The sequence below is a fragment of the Dama dama genome, chromosome 12, assembly GCF_033118175.1.
Source record: "Dama dama isolate Ldn47 chromosome 12, ASM3311817v1, whole genome shotgun sequence".
NCBI classification, from domain to species: domain Eukaryota; kingdom Metazoa; phylum Chordata; class Mammalia; order Artiodactyla; family Cervidae; genus Dama; species Dama dama.
In genome coordinates this window covers 73819504-73836603 of record NC_083692.1, presented here as the reverse complement: position 1 = coordinate 73836603, position 17100 = coordinate 73819504, and the positions used below count along the sequence as shown (strand labels likewise).

At 35.6% G+C, this 17100-nt stretch overlaps 2 protein-coding genes across 2 annotated transcripts; both read left to right on the top strand.

Moving 5' to 3' along the window:
* Positions 1-7890: 7890 nt before the first annotated feature.
* On the top strand, positions 7891-8829 carry LOC133067277 (olfactory receptor 4F6-like). Its single transcript, XM_061158428.1, has one exon. The coding sequence runs from the start codon at positions 7891-7893 to the stop codon at positions 8827-8829; it is 939 nt and encodes a 312-aa protein (XP_061014411.1).
* Positions 8830-10434: 1605 nt separating this feature from the next.
* On the top strand, positions 10435-14777 carry LOC133066860 (olfactory receptor 4F4). Its single transcript, XM_061158257.1, has 2 exons — positions 10435-10452; positions 13806-14777. Exons 1-2 carry the CDS (start codon positions 10435-10437, stop codon positions 14775-14777), a joined length of 990 nt encoding a protein of 329 aa, XP_061014240.1.
* Positions 14778-17100: the final 2323 nt, after the last annotated feature.

Below are 17100 nucleotides of genomic sequence, written 5' to 3'. Positions count from 1 at the left end.
AGACAAGTTCTCAGGCTGGCGCACCGGGAAGACCCAGAGGGATGGGATGGAGAGGGAGGTGGGAGCAGGAACTGGGATGGGGAACACATGTAAATCCATGGCTGATTCATGTCAATGTATGGCAAAAACCACTACAATATTGTAGAGTAATTAGCCTCCAACTAATAAAAATAAATGAAAATAAATAAATAAAGAAAAAAAAAAAAGAAAAGGCTCTGATGCTGGGAAAGATTTAAGGCAGGAGGAAAAGGTGATGACAGAGGATGAGATGGTTAGATAGCATCACTGACTCTGTGGACGTGAGTTTTAGCAAGCTTTGGGAGTTGGTGATGGACAGGGAAAGTCTGGCGTGCTGCTGTCCATGGGGTCACAAAGAGTCGGACACAACTGTGTGACTGACCTGAACTATGGAATCTAGACAAAATGGTACAGGTGAACCTATTAGCAAAGCAGAAACAGAGACGCAGACATATAAAACAAATGTATGGACACGAAGGGGGCAAGGAGGGTGGGATGAATTGGGAGATTGGGAATGACATATATACATTACTATGTATAACATACATAACTAATGAGAGCCTACTATATAGCACAAGGAACTCAACTCAGTGCTCTGTGTTGATACAAATGAGAAGGGAATCCAAAAAAGAGGGGATATATGCATATGGATAGCTGATTCACTTCACTGTACAGTAGAAACTAACACAAGATTATACAGCAACTATACTCCAAAAAAAATTTATTTAAAAAATAAAAATTAGTTAATTTATAAACCCCAACAAAGAATAAAAATTAACAACGTGAATAATTTGTTGCATAGCAATTGGGATTTCTTTTTACTTTTGGTCAAAGATCACAGATTTAAAGAAATCCTCCCCCTTTTTTTTTTTCACTCTTCTCTCCTTAATTAACTTTTTTCTGCCTCTATCTCCTCAAGTAGAACTGAAATCTATTGTGAAATATACCAGTGAGTTCTTTTTACAGGCTTGGTCAAGTCAAATCTTGAGCCAATCTCAGCCTGTGAATCACTGGTCTCTGGCCTCTCTGATACTCCCAGGTCTCAAGAACTCTACATTAACAATTTCCAATCTTCTACTGGGACTGAGGTTTCTCCACTGCCAACTAACCTGTGATGCATGCCCCAGGAGAGAACCTCACATAGCCCCAGGAGACGCTCTGTGCCTAGCTGCCAGCTCCCTAGGACTCTGTTTCTGCCTATATTCTCCCTCATTCATCTTAATATGCTGTTTTCCCTGGCACCCCAATCTCCTCCCTTAGAACAAAAGCACAGTCGTTCTATGGGCATGGTAGAAAGATTTAATTTATGGAGTTCTACAATGCTCACAGCACTTCTCTGGAGGTTCAGATGGTAAAGAATCCGCCTGCAGTGTGAGAGACCCGGGTTTGATCCCTGGGTTGGGAAGATCGCCTGAAGGAGGGCATGGTAACCCCCTCCAGTATTCTTGCCTGGAGAATCCCCATGGACAGAGGAGCCTGGCGGGCTACATACAGTCCATGGGGTCGCAGAGTCAGACACGACTGAGCAAGTAGGCACAGCACACACACATACTGCTCACAGTGTTACAGACAAGCCCTGGGTGTGGGGGGGGATCAGGAGAAATTTTCCACTAATTTGAAATGTCACTATTTTACAGAAATTAATTTAGACAAGCCATAACTCTGTTGCTCTTCTAGAGTATACAGTTTCTGAGCAGGAGAAAATGATATACAACTCAAAACAAAAATAGAGCTTTGAAACCTTGAGGCCACCATGGTAACCTGGAGATCAAATTTTTTTATGTACATATCAAAGATAAAGTCAGTCTTTTTCAGGGAAATCTGCTAGGCTAATCTTGATGATTGTTACAAGTCATCTGAATAATTATCTCCTTCTCAGGTAAACATGCTCCTCTTACAGACAACTCAGAATAACTCCCTACATTTTTTTCTCTTCAGACATTGATCCAACAAACCCAAAATTTACTTGTATCCAGTCAAGTCAGGAAAAATAAAGTTTAAAACCATTTAAGACCTTCATCCCCAGTAGTCCGTGGTTCATGAGCACAAGTAGAGTCACAGGTAAACATCCGCCATAATTAAAAACAGGAAAATTATTCTATTATGAATTATGAGAATTATCTTTACCTATCAAGGGTTTAGATTTATTTCTTCAAGTCTGGTACTATGAATATCTTGTTTCTCAGGATATATTTTCACACCTTCATCTCAGTCACTCAAAGCAAGATCATCCACCATAAAGAGGAATTTTTTTACACAATCCAATATGTTATATCAAAACCTTCCTGTAAAACAGGTTCACTTTGCTGTACAACTGAAACTAATATAACACTGTAACTCAACTATATCCCAATAATATTTTTTTTAAAAAAAATCTTTCTTCTTTCCCTCTGTTTCATCACCAGAAAACTTTTTCAACATTTCTCTCTTGGGGAAACCAATGTGACTCAAAGATTTAGTCCCCAAGAGAATCTAATAATGGGCTGAGTATTGACCATCTTTGCAGCAGCAGCGGGTCACTCTCTTATGCAGCTAACTAGGTTATTTCTCATTATGGAGAATCTTATATATAGCTTTGTCTTTGAGTGGGGTGGGAGTGCTTATTTACAGATAAAGAGTACACTCTCTGACTTTCTCTTCTCCTAAAAATATACACCCTGTGACTGAACAGGCAAGTAAGAAAGACACTTTTAGATTACAAAACTGCCTCTCTCATGGTTGCTTCCCTCTCCCCATAACCATCAACATTCCTTCCATTTCTGCTCCCCTGTAAAATATTGTGTCATTTTCTCCTTTGAAATGTGTTAGTCCTTTCATCCTATACCTTCTCTTTTCTATGATCAAATTCAATCATTGAATTGCATTGTCTTGTAAAATTAATTACACACATACATATACCTTTTGATATTTTTAACTCCTCTTCTGAATGTGAAAATTTTTCAAGATTCACGTTTCTGGCTTTTGTGCTTTCCAATTCATTTTAAACTTCATTTTCCATTGTGCAAAACAGACTTCTGGACTCACGTATTCCTAGCCTATTTAAGGACCAAATTCTGTTTTTAAACAAAAGGAAATCCCAGTCCTCAGCCTCCAGGATTCTACTGTGATTCCCTCTCCTTCACTATTACTTTCCTCTGAATTTGAAGGTTCCAGACAATGCCTAGGCTGAGAGCATATGCTCAGATTCAAAGAAGATTCTGGTGTTGCAGCCAGAGGAGATGCTGGCTGCAAATTCTGAAAGAGAACTGTTCAAGGACTGGCCACGTTGTTTGAAGAAATAGGAGAGGGGATAAGGAAGAGCAATACCCAACAGGGTAAAAAAAATAGTCTTTCAGAAAGGGACGGCTCAATTTATTTTAAAAGGAAAGAAAACTCAGGGATGAATAGGACTCTTCCAATTTGGTGTGATACTATCAAATATAAACAGTCTAGCTTTTCAATGACTTTTTCTACAAGCAGGTGTAGATCGTAACTGAGGAAGGTCATTGGACTGAGTTAGGCTGACTTCTAGTGCTGGCTCTGAATGTATTGCTGCATGTTACACTGGGCATTTAACCTCACTGGGTTGTTTTCCATCTGTAGAATGAAATAACTGGGCAAGATAATCTCAGAGTTCTTTCCCACTTTTATAAAGATGTATCATTCTAATAATCTTTTTTTGTTTAAAGATTTGTCCCTCCAGGCATTGGATAACTGATAAATTTTAAATCTCCAATAGGAGAGGTAGCAAGTTCTAAGGGGACTTGGCTTCTGAAGAACTCCTGGGAACTTCACACAGTCACCAGTGTTTCCTAAGAAGGCAGAGAAACCAAGTATGTGGTCTTTTTCTCCAAACAAGCACTCTCAGGTCATCAGGACTTCTTGAATAATGATACATGTTAATTCTAGATGCTTATAACAGAATGGGTGGGCCCTTCTTCACTTATCTTAAATACTCCTGATTTTATATATATATATATATGATAACCTAATGATAACCTAACTTTATATATATATATATATATATAAAGTTAGGTTATCATTAGGAAGCACAAACTTGTGGAGAAGGTATTGTTAAGTTCAGTTTCTCTATATATTTGTGAGGACTTCTATTTTGTTTCTAACATGATCTGCTGCTGCTGCTGCTGCTGCTGCTGCTGCTAAGTCACTTCAGTCGTGTCCGACCCTGTGTGACCCCATAGACGGCAGCCCACCAGGCTCCCCCGTCCCTGGGATTCTCCAGGCAAGAACACTGGAGTGGGTTGCCATTTCCTTCTCCAATGCAGGAAAGTGGAAAGTGAAAGTGAAGTCGCTCAGTCATGTCCAACTCCAAGCGACTCCATGGACTGCAGCCCGCCAGGCTCCTCCATCCATGGGATTTTCCAGGCGGGAGTACTGGAGTAGGGTGCCACTGCCTTCTCTGCTTACATGAGCAATTCAGTGATTATTTCTGGACAATTTACTCTTCAAATATTATTTGAGATTTTTATATGTGCCAGCCTGTTTTAGTCAAGTGACACAGTGTTGGACAAAGCAGAAAGTGTACCTACGTAATGAACTTTAATTTTTACATTTTACAAAAAGCTATAATTATTATAAATAAGAAAAGCAAAATACTGACTGGAGGTTAAAGGGGTGTTTTTAATCAGTTACTTCCTAATTTTTTAGAGGTGGACCTGTCAGCTGAACCACCATGCCAAAACTATACCCACTCCATACTGTTAAACCCCTCTGCCACATCCATTATTTATTTGCCTAAAGTCTTAACTTTTCTTCATATCAGTGACTATTTTCCCTAAAATTTTATTATTACTTTCCATCCTTTCAGGGAAAAAGTACTAAAATAGTGAATGGAAATGCAAATGAAGCTCACACTCTTAGGTGTTCATAATGTATTGATGTGTGTTAATGTAAACAATGACAGGCAATTTAAGCAAAGATGTGCAACATTGCACCAATGTCTCTTTTAATTATCATTTTATCCTCTTTATTTGTCCTTTAGAATTCTTATTATTCTTATTATTCCCTCTCCTGCCTTCCTTCAGTCCCTTTCTAATCTATTTTCATTCTTCCTCTTTAGATCTTCTTTCCTGCCTATTCCTTAGACATGTTACTGACTGACTTCACCACACTACTATGCTTATAGCTCCATGTTTTATATTGTAATTATACCATTTTAGCATAATTAAAGATTGTCAATAAATTTAATTACACTTTTAAATGGAATCTTGTAGTCTTTAGGCTAATAGACGCAAAGAGTATTGTATTTTCCTCTTTAAAAAACTTAATTATCACTCACACTCCAAGACAAGCACCATTTCAGCAGTACTAAGCTAATATAGGTGGAAATTTTCAAATGAAAAATCAATTTAGAGAAAACTTCAATTGTTTTTATAAGATGAAGCACCCACTTTAACAATGACGGAGACAAAGAATTGAGTTTATATGTTTTATGTTAGTTTTATAGGATAAAAATCTTTGATCATAAGCAGTCAACATGATTCTTAAGCTTCAGCTTTATTACTCCAAAACAGTGAATTGAATGGTGAGATCAGGAAGTCAACAAACACCTTCTGCTCAGCAGAATAGAGGGTATTGCCATGAAATCTTCTAGGGATGACTTTCTGAACTCTATAATGCTTCCCAGATTCAATTCCACTCCCCAAATTCTTTGTCCTTACACCCCTGTGACCTGGGTGATTTAAATATGGATATGAAGTCCATTGATAATTGAATGAATAAATTTAAAATGGTTAAACATAGTTTTCAGAGAAAACGCTAGGAAGGGTGTTTAGAACATCTAGGTGAGAGAAGGTAGAAGTCAACAGAAAAATTAATCAAGAGGCAACAGAAAGAATAGTATATTGCTGAAATAGGAAGTTAATCAAAACTTCCCTATTTCCACCATCAAAATCCAGATCCATCAGGACACTATACTTACTTAGCTATGTTCTGCCCTAATACTATCACCTAATAATCAGTTCTGAAGTTTATGAAAATGTCTAATTGGATGAGAGAAGTATTAAAGTCCTTTACTTCCCCAGCTAGTCTTCTATTAATTACAAGTTAAGCTTTGCTTTTAAACCTTCTTAATAAATCATCCTTTAGCTCTCTATGCTCTTGGATGTTTTTATCAAAAAATCTAATATAAATATGATAGCTATACTGAAAGATATTTAAAATCTAAAGGATTTTTCAAGTTTTAAAAAATAAAAGTCAACTACTGTACTATGCAATCTGTTTACTTTTCTTGCACTTAATATTATAAATAAAATTCTTACTAATGCTATTATAAATTTCTATTAATGCTTATTTTGATAACTATAATATTTCCCTTCATAACAGAATTCAACCTAATGTTTGACATATAAATTGTTCAAAGTTTTTTCAACTGTAAAGTATGACAAACATATTTGTGCAAAAATCTTTTTCAATACAAATAGAATTCCACAAGGAGTACCACTGCACCAGGTGGTACAGATTCAAGCTTCTTGACACATGATTTCAAAGTATTTTCTTTAATAACCTTTAGTCTCTTTTTTAATCGGTGGAAAATTGCTTTATCCTGTTGTGTTGGTTTCTGCCATACTCATGCACACTCTTGACCTCCCTCCACTCCCCCGAACCCTCACCTCTAGGTCATCAAGGAGCACCAGGCTGGGGTCCCTGTGTTATATAGCAACATCCCACTATCTAATTTACACGTGACAGTGTATATATGTCCATGCTACTTTCTCAACTCGTCCTACCCTCACCTTCCCTCTGTGTGTCAAGTCCCTTCTCTTCTATGTTCATCAATACAATTTCAAAATATTTTCTTAATTTTAGATTAGTCTATATTTCTATCAGTGGTGTATGAATGTGCCTATTTCAATGAGTGTTGGTTTTGACAACAATAACTATAAAAAGTTTTTAACTTAATAGAAAAATAATAGCTTTATATTTTATTTTAGTTGATTCCTGAGAAAGATATCTATATATATATATATATATGCAAAAATACATAAATAGCTTACTTTTCTGAATTCTCTCTTCATATCCTTTGCCCATTTATCTATTAGGCCTCAGAGGTTTTATTAAACAATTTGAACTTTTTATAAATATTATGACGATATCAATCTTTTATCTGTCTATGGTACTTCAAATTCACGTAAGATTTTTAAAGTAGATTGTTTTTAAGTACATGTTGGAAATAACCTTCAGAGGTATCTTAACAGTTATTATGCATGTCTATACTCATTTCTGTGTGGTGGCTCAGATGGTAAAGAATCTGCCTGCAATACAGGAGATCCAGGTTCAATCCCTAGATCAGGGAGATCCTCTGGAGAAGAAAATGTCAACCCACTCCAGTATTCTTGCCTGGGGGATTTCATGCACAGAGGAGCCTGGTGGGCTGCAGAGGTCACCAAGAGTTGAACATAACTGAGTGACTAACACTTTTCATATTCATTTCTAAGTTCAATTTAACTTTATTTTTCATGATTATACTGATTAAAAGGTTATCTATTTTTTTAAATCATTTTATATGCTCTTATACACTCTTCCAATTTTCTGGGACTCAGTATTTTTGTTTTTAACTTTTATTATTTTACTTCATCTGTATTCCTTGAGTTTATGCTATACATTCTTTTCTAACACCATAAATTGTCTGACTGCTCACATATTTAAATAAATATGATCATTTAAAATGAAAGATTGTCTCTGAGTGCAGCTTTGTTGTACTCAATATTTTATGCCCTGGTTCCCATTATTTTGTAAGTAGTCTATTATCAATTAAGTTAAAGGACCAATTTTAAATTATCAACATTTAACACAACATTTAAGTTGTATTAAGTTGATCCTGCCTTTCTTTTGTTGCAGGTCACTTGACAGTCCTCTCTTCTTTATGATTCAATGGACCAAGTAAATGGCTCTGTGGTAACTGAATTTGTGTTACTGGGACTTACACAATCCTTAAGGATGCAGTTTTTACTTTTTCTCTTCTTCTCTGTATTGTATTTGGGGATTATCCTGGGAAACCTCTTCATTGTGTTCACGGTGATTTTTGATTCCCACTTACATACACCCATGTATGTTCTGTTGGCCAACCTATCACTCATTGACCTAGCCCTTTCATCCACCACAGTTCCTAGGATGATCTCTGATCTTTTCAGTGACTGTCAAATCATTTCCTTCCACAACTGCATGCTACAAATGTTCTTTATCCATGTCACAGGAGGAGTGGAGATGATGCTGCTCATAGCCATGGCATATGACAGGTACATAGCAATCTGCAAGCCTCTCCATTATCTAACTATTATGAATCCCAAAATGTGCATGTTTTTAGTAGTTGCTGCTTGGATAACGGGAGTGACTCATGCTGTGTCTCAGTTTGTCTTTGTCATAAATTTACCCTTCTGTGGACCTAATAATGTGGGGAGCTTTTATTGTGATTTTCCTCGGGTTATTAAGCTTGCATGCATAGATACTTACGAACTAGAATTTGTAGTCACTGCCAACAGTGGCTTCATATCTATGGGCACCTTCTTTCTATTAATTATATCATACATCTTTATTCTGATCACTGTCCGACAACATTCTCCAAAGCATTTATCCAAAGCGTTCTTCACTCTGTCAGCTCACATCACTGTAGTGTTTTTGTTTTTCCTTCCATGCATGTTTCTCTATGTATGGCCTTTTCCTACAAAGTCACTGGATACATTTTTTGCCATTGTGGACTTTGTTATCACCCCCGTCTTAAATCCTGCCATATATACTTTAAGGAACAGAGATATGAAGGTGGTAATGACAAGGCTAAGTCAACAGCTTGCAAATTTTAGGGAAGTGACATGAGAGATTTCATTGATGAGAGCACAAGATGAATGTCATGGATCATCAAGACCCTCGTGGTCACCATGAACACTATAGAATGTGCTCATTTTCATTATTGCTTTTAAAAACTGAGAAGTTGGTGCTTCACTGGTGGTTCAGTGGTAAAGAGTCCACCTGCCAATGCAGGGGACATGGGTTTGATCCCTGATCCAGGAGGATCCCACATGCTGCAGAGCAACTAAGCTCATTGACCACAACTGCTGAGGCTGTGCTCTAGAGCCCACATGCTGCAACTACTGAAGCCTGCATGCCCTAGAGCCTGTGCTCTGCAAGAAGAGAAGCCACAGCAATGAGAAGCCCATGAACCACAACTAGAGAGTAGCCCCGGATTGCCTCAACTAGAGAAAAGTCCACACAGCAACAAAGACCAAGCACAACCAAAAATAAACAAATCAAATTATAAAACAAACAAAAAAAACTGAAAATACAAAAAATACATAAAATAGATAAAATACATAAAAAAACAAAAAAGAAGGTATTGAATCAAGGAATTTCATTTACATAGAGTTGTAGCTTATATTTCTATCTAAACGCCAAACCTGAACTGTAGTTACCACTAATGACTGCATTCAATATTCATGTGGATATTTTACATCTACATATAGATATGTACATGTGTATATGTACATGTATATATACACATGTGTCTATATGTATATACATATATACATACATACATATACATACATATATATACACACATACATATATACATATATATATATACATACATATAGGGCTTCCCTGGTGGCTCAGAGGTTAAAGCATCTGCCTGCAATGCAGGAGACCTGGGTTCAATCCCTGAGTCAAGAAGATCCCCTGGAGAAGGAAATGGCAACCCACTCCAGTACTCTTGCCTGGAGAATCCCATGGACAGAGGAGCCTGGTGGGCTACAGTCCAAGGGGTCACAAAGAGTTGGACATGACTGAGCGACTTAACTAACTAATACATACATATATACATATGTATATATGTACATATGGATATACATATACACATATGTACATATATATACATGTGTGTGTGTATATGTGTGTGTGTATTACACATACATATATACATATGTGTATATATATATATACACCTATACATGCAATTTAACTTCATCAGTATCTTCTATTTGATAACAAGCATCGTTGGAAATCAATTAATATTTCTTATGGAAATTATGTAGATCCAAAGATAAAATATAGGTTTATGTAAACCAGTAGACATTAAAATTGAGGAAGAAGCAATTCTCATCATAATTGTATTTTAATTAGATAAATAGGAAGGTCAACACTATGACACTACATTAAGACTTAAAATTGCTTTTAGACTTTGATAATGTATTTCATACAATATTGTTTTAGAAATAGACTCTAGTATTTTATATTATGCAAAATTTTGCCTATTTTCCAGTTTTTTTTCAATATTTGTTTTCAAAGCATATCTTGATTCATTCTTTAAAAGTATCTACACTTCTGTAAGTATTTGAAGGGACTTATTTACTAGAGGAGGATACTCCATTCAGATCTCAGCTTCTTTAATGTGTTCATTTTTAAGTAAGGGCTCTTAGGACAAAGATGATTGGCAACATTCAGGTAAAATCTGGAAAGTCTGATGGTCATGGAGCACAGCTGAGAGAGCATTTGGATTCTTTCTATGACTAATTTAAGGAACATTAACTGTAATAAGTCAGTTCAGTTTTAACCACTGTATGGTAATTAAAGCTACTCAATAAAAATGATAAATAATAAGAACTTAGACTTATTATTTGTCAAGGTATTTTTCCTATATTTTATCCACAAATTTTAAGCTATCTGCTTTCTATAAAATCTAAAACATTATTATTTGCTTCCTTCTTAACATGTCTGAATTTTAACTGCACAATTTTATCAATTTGTTTTACTACGCTTCTTTAAAAATTTACCTTTAAATTCAGTGAGAGTCATAGAAGTACCTGAGTTAGCCAAGAAACTGTGACATTAACCCTTAAATCAAGAAGATTTTGTGTATTTCCTCAGGGGAAAGCTTCTGAAACTATAAGAGTTAGTCTCACTACCCAAAGTTCAGGATGACTACTTTCAGATCTCTTCATCTGCCTCTGGTCACTTCCATAAATGGTTCTTAATTAATGAAGTCATTTGCTAAGGAGGATAGTTTATATCAATTTTCTTCTCTTGGAAATTGTATACTTCATGAGAAAGTGCAAATAAAAGAAAAGTCTACACACCTTGCTCTGAAAATTGCTGTAGTGTCTTCCAGTTATGAAGGAGGTAGGTAGAATGTGCAAGTGAAATATATTAGCAGAATTAACCAAACTGTAGCATTTGTATTGACAATAAAATGCTTCTATTAGTAATAACCCATTCTACAGAATTCAGTTTTATGTGCATTTTTCAGGAAAAATGGATGAATCCTGAGGTTGGTGAAAATAAAAATTCATTTTGCTGAAGAACAGTATATTTGAATTCTTACTTGTTACCATGGCAGAAAATCTTTTCACTGCAAATAACACTTTGGTAAACCTATACTGACATAACTATCCAGTTTGTCCTCTTTTCTCAGTGAAATGATTCCACATCAGTAAATATCCAAAGAAAATACTAAATCACATTCCTTGACTTTAAAGAAACATCCAAATCAACCAGTCATGTCAGAAATGATCTCACAATAGGAATCTCATCCTCTTTATTGTCAATGACAAGTATGATTATATTTGTGCTAAGCAGAAGGGGACTAAAATGACAATGACTTGTTTTACTACTAGGCATCTCTTTATATTTGGAAGTAAATTATAATTGCTAAATATTTATAGGATTTTAAAAACAGTAATATGGAGCTTGAGAATAGGGCTATGGAATGGATAATGAAGAAAAAAAAATGCAATTTCCAAGGACTGTGGAATAACTGATTAAGGAGAGAAAACATAATATTACTCCCCCCAAAAACTTGATGAGCCATACCCTATCCTTTCATGACTCCTTGAGACCCGCCAATTTCCTCTCCTCTCTTTTATAGCTTCCCCTTCAAGCTACAATTCCATTTTCTACTTCACTTACTGCAAAAACTTCTGGACTCCCCAATATATATATGAAATGACTTTCGCAACTTACATCCAAAGACCACTCTTCAGGCTCTTAACTTTCAGGTAGCAACTTACAAAGATATTCCAACAATACCTCTACATTTTATTATCATCATCCTTTACTTCCTTCCAAATGTATTACTTCCTCTAAAAATGACCTATATGTTATACATTGCTATGCTAGATCTTATTATAGCTATTATCAGAGTTAAAGCTGTGACAGTGTTCACAATTACTCAGAATAAAAAAATTAGCATCATTTTTTTATCTTATACATGTGTTGACACAAGTCCTGTTATTACTACTTTTTATAATGGCTATTATTAACTGCTTACCATTTGTTAGAAATGGATTAAACAATTGCTCATAATTCTGCAACAGTTTTTCATGTCAACATAATTAAACAAGAATCCCATAGTAAGCATTCTAGAATCCTTTTCCAATTTCATTTCCTATTAAAATTTCTTCACATTTTATCTCAACAAATATTTTCCTCACTTTCAAATTTTTATTTTTTTAAATTTTGTTTTGTTTTTTAAACTTTTTTGGCCACCCCACACAGCATGTGAAATCTTAAGTTCCGCCATCAGGAATCAAACTCGCATCCTCTGCACTGACATTTTCTTACTTTTTACTTCTTTCTCTCATTTTTAAACCTTATTTTTATGTTGTTATTCTTTTCTTCTATTTTCCATCTTTAATTTTATTTTGGCATAACTCTTTCTTCTAAGCATTTTCATATTACCAAATGTTAAATATCAATTCTATCTTCTATAAATTCTTATAATTCCTAGTTTCTCTTTCAGAATTCTCATAAATGTAAAGTTTCCATAAGACTGAATCTCTACATCTGTCTTAGTTTTCATATTGCTATCCAAGTTCCTGAGAGATTATGACAATTATTTTTAAATTATGTCCCTCCCTCAATCCTGATAGAGTATTGGATTAGTGGGGATTTAGAAAAATATTGATCCAATGCACTCATTTAAAAGATAGGGAAACTAAATCTTGCTATGATAATTATTTTTAGAATACAAATATACTTTTAAATGATTATTGAGGAGCCAGGGTTTTTCTATGAATCAGAGGTTATAACTCTCACTACTAATAATCATCTAAATCTATTGTGTAATTACCAAATACAAAAACTGCAAAATATTTTATATTTAGTATTTCAGTTGAAATTCATAATAACCATAAAAAAGAATATACTTAGTATTTGCATTTACAAAATGACAAAAGAAGTCTTAAAGAGGATGAATTCAAGATCCACAGATGCACACAAAACCCATACACTATGATTGCCTCACAATTAAATTGTGAATGAGGATTTGTTTTAGTTTACTAGAGAAGTTTCCAATAACTGTATACAAGATTATTGTGATGAACTATTGGGCTACTAAAAATACCTTCTCAAAAATGCATGTCATGAAAAGCCTTTGTAGATGGCTTTTCATGACATGTAGATGTCATCTAGATGTAGATGTAGATGACAATCATAGAGTTTTGTATGTTTTTAAGAGCTATGATATGGTCCAGAGAATATGAACTGTTTTGGAGTTCAGTGAAAGAGGACATAAATGCATGGTCAGGGTATAAATTTAATCTGGCAGAGAGGGTAACATGAAAAAAGCATTTTATTAGGAATAAGCCTAACATAAGTGAAAACACTAAAGCTTCGTCAACTGGACTATAAAGCGTATTCAGGCAAAGAGTGTGTGATAAAATTGAGTTTAGATTGTAGGCATTTTAAATTCCTTTATGTAACAAAGCACAGAATGTCATCATGAGTGTGAACATAATGACACAAATTGGGGCTCTGAATTTGAATATAATATTTCTGACTTTCTTCTCACTCCATTCAAGGTAACTACAGAGGATATTTCCTGGAATGAATCAATAAGTGAAACAAATCACTCCACGGTGACTGAGTTCATTTTTCTGGGACTCTCCAATTCTCAGGAACTCCAGATTTTCCTACTTGTGTTCTTTTTTGTATTCTATGTAGGAATTGTGTTTGGAAACCTTCTTATTGTCATAACTGTGACTTCTGATTCCCACCTTCATTCCCCCATGTACTTCCTGCTCGCCAACCTCTCACTCATTGATCTGTGTCTGTCTTCAGTCACAGCCCCCAAGATGATTGCTGATTTTTTCAGTAAATGTAAGGTCATCTCATTCAAGGGCTGCCTTGCTCAGATATTTCTGCTTCATTTCTTTGGTGGGAGTGAGCTGGTGATCCTTATAGCCATGGCCTTTGACAGATATGTAGCAATCTGTAAACCTCTTCGCTACACTACAATTATGCGTGGCAATGTATGTGTTGGCTTTGTGGCTGCTGCGTGGGGAACTGGCTTTCTCCACTCAGTGAGCCAGTTGGCCTTTGCAGTGAACTTACCTTTCTGTGGTCCCAATGAGGTAGACAGCTTTTATTGCGACCTTCCTAGGGTCATCAAACTTGCCTGCACAGATAGCTATAGGTTGGATATCATGGTCATTGCTAACAGTGGTGTGCTCACCGTGTGTTCTTTTTTTCTCCTAATCATCTCATACACTGTCATCTTAGTGACCATCCAGCATCTCCCTTCAGAGAGGTCATCCAAGGCTCTGTCTACTTTAACTGCCCATATCACAGTAGTTCTTTTGTTCTTCGGACCATGTATCTTCACTTATGCCTGGCCATTCCCCATCAAGTCACTAGACAAATTCCTTGCTGTCTTTTATTCTGTGGTCACTCCTTTCTTGAACCCAATTATATACACACTGAGGAACAAAGACATGAAGATTGCAATGAGATGGCTGAGAAAATGGAGTATCAATTCTAGGATAAAGTCTTAAATCTCTTATAAAATTAATCTGTAAGATTAATCTGTAATAATGACATATTATATAGCATCAGTAAGTTATTTAGAAAATCTAATGAAAATGATATCTTCCATTTCATTCCTTATCAACTGTCAAAGAATATTTACATAAAAAGCCTCATTTTATTCTTTGACAATCTTGTTATGTTTTTGAATACAGAGGCAAACTTAACATTTTACTTTGAAAATATGACTTCACTAATTCTCCTAACAATTAAAGGCATAAAAATGTTAGCATTTGTACACTCCTGTGCCTTCTTGGATGGTCTTGAGGGTAAAGGGGAGAAAGATAGAAACTAGGTTGACTTAGGATTTTTTTTTAATTTCTATTTGGCTCATTTTCTCTAAAAACATCAAGAGGCAACTGCTATACACCTAATTCAAAAAAATAATATGCTTAGTGAAACTCCTCCCATTATAACAGTTTAACTACTATCATTGTAACAACACATAATCCATGAACGTATTATTAAGAAAGACATGAAGAGGGGCTTCCTGTCAATGGTGAGGAGTCCGTCTGTCAATGCAGTGGACATAGTTTCTATTCTTGGTCCGGGAGGATCCCATATGCCATGGGACAGCTAAGCCCAAGTTCCACAGCTACTGAGCCTGTGCTCTAGAGCCCATGATCTGCAACTGCTGAGCCCACGGGCTACAAGTACTGAAGCCCATGACTAAAGCCCATGATCCATTGCCAGAGAAACCACTCCAATGAGAAGCCTGCTCACAGCAGGGGCTAGAGAGTAGCCCCTGCTCACCACAACTAGAGAATACCCAGATGCAGCAACAAAAATCCAGCACAGTCATAAATAAATAAATAAATCTTATTTTTAAAAAAAAGAATAATAGCAAAAGCGAGTCTGCAAATATAAAATTTGTCTTGTAGGCACATGACATCCTGTGGTATACAACAGCCCATAGCAATAAAAGCATTTAGAGAGATTCAAGTCTCTCAACATGTTGGCATACTGTGTATCATTTGGATTCATCCTTGTCACTTTTCATGGTTAGCTTTCACAAGCACAGACTTTGAAGTCAAAAAGAGATGGATTCCACTCTACCTATCCCATGCTAATCATGACTTTAAGCATTAGCCCAGTTGGTAAAGAATTCACCCGCAATGCAGGAGACCCTGGTTCAATTCCTTGGTCAGGAAGATCTGCTGGAGAAAGAATAGGCTACACTCCAGTATTCTTGGGCTTCCCTTGTGACTCAGCTGGTAAACAATCCACCTGCAATGAAGGAGACCTGGGTTCAATCCATGGGTTGGGAAGATCTCCTGGAGAAGGGGATGGCTACCCATTCCAGTATTCTGGCTTAGAGAATTCCACTTACTATACATACCCATAGGGTCACAAAAGAGTTGGACACAACTGAGTGACTTTCACTTTCAAGTTTATTTCCCATGGATTAATATCCAGAAGAATTGCTGGGTCACATGGTAGATAAATGTTTAATCTTGGAAAAACTTCCATGCTATTTTCTATAATGTCTATACCAACTCACATACCCATCAACAGTGTAACAGGATTTCCTTTTCTTCACATCCTTTACACTTTCTTCACTAATCATACACCTGCTGGCTATTTGTAGATCTGCTTTGGAGAAATATCTATTCAGGTCTTCGCCCAATTTTAATCAGGTTTTTTTTTTTTTCTGTTTTGTTTTGTTTTTAGCTATTGAGTTGAATGATTTTAACTCCTTATCAGAAATATGCTATAAAAATATTTTCTCCCATCCTTTCACTCTTTGCCTATTTTCCTTATTATGCATAAGCTTTTTAGTTTTATGTGCTGTTGATTTCAGTTAGCTAATTTTTGTTGAGAATTTTTGCATTTATATGTCTTCAGTAATATTGTTCTGTGGCTTTTGTTTCTTGCAGTGTCCTTATCCACCTTTAGTATCAGGGTAATTTCGATCTATAAGTTTAGGAGCATTCACTCCCTCTTAATTTTTTTGAAAAAGTTTAAGAAGATTGGCATTAATTCTTTAAATTTGGGTAGAATTTACCAATGAAAACAATCTAACCCTGGAGTTTTTATTAAAATGCAGTAAAACTAGAAGCTGGAAATAAAGTTGAGAAATGAAGAAAAATCTTGAAATTTAGAAACTTGCACTTAAAAAATACTAGGATGAAAGTGTAAATACAGATAAAAAAGCAAATTTTCTAAATAGTGATAATAAAGCAGTACATACAAGGATAAATGAGATATAGTTAAAGCAGTGATAAGAGAAAACTCACATATATATGAGAAAACTCATGTATATGAGAAAAATTCATATACATGCATCATGTA

What these genes read in the sequence shown, in the direction of transcription:
- LOC133067277 (XM_061158428.1), top strand. Translation starts at nt 7,891, where the DNA reads ATGGACCAAGTAAATGGCTCTGTGGTAACTGAATTTGTGTTACTGGGA.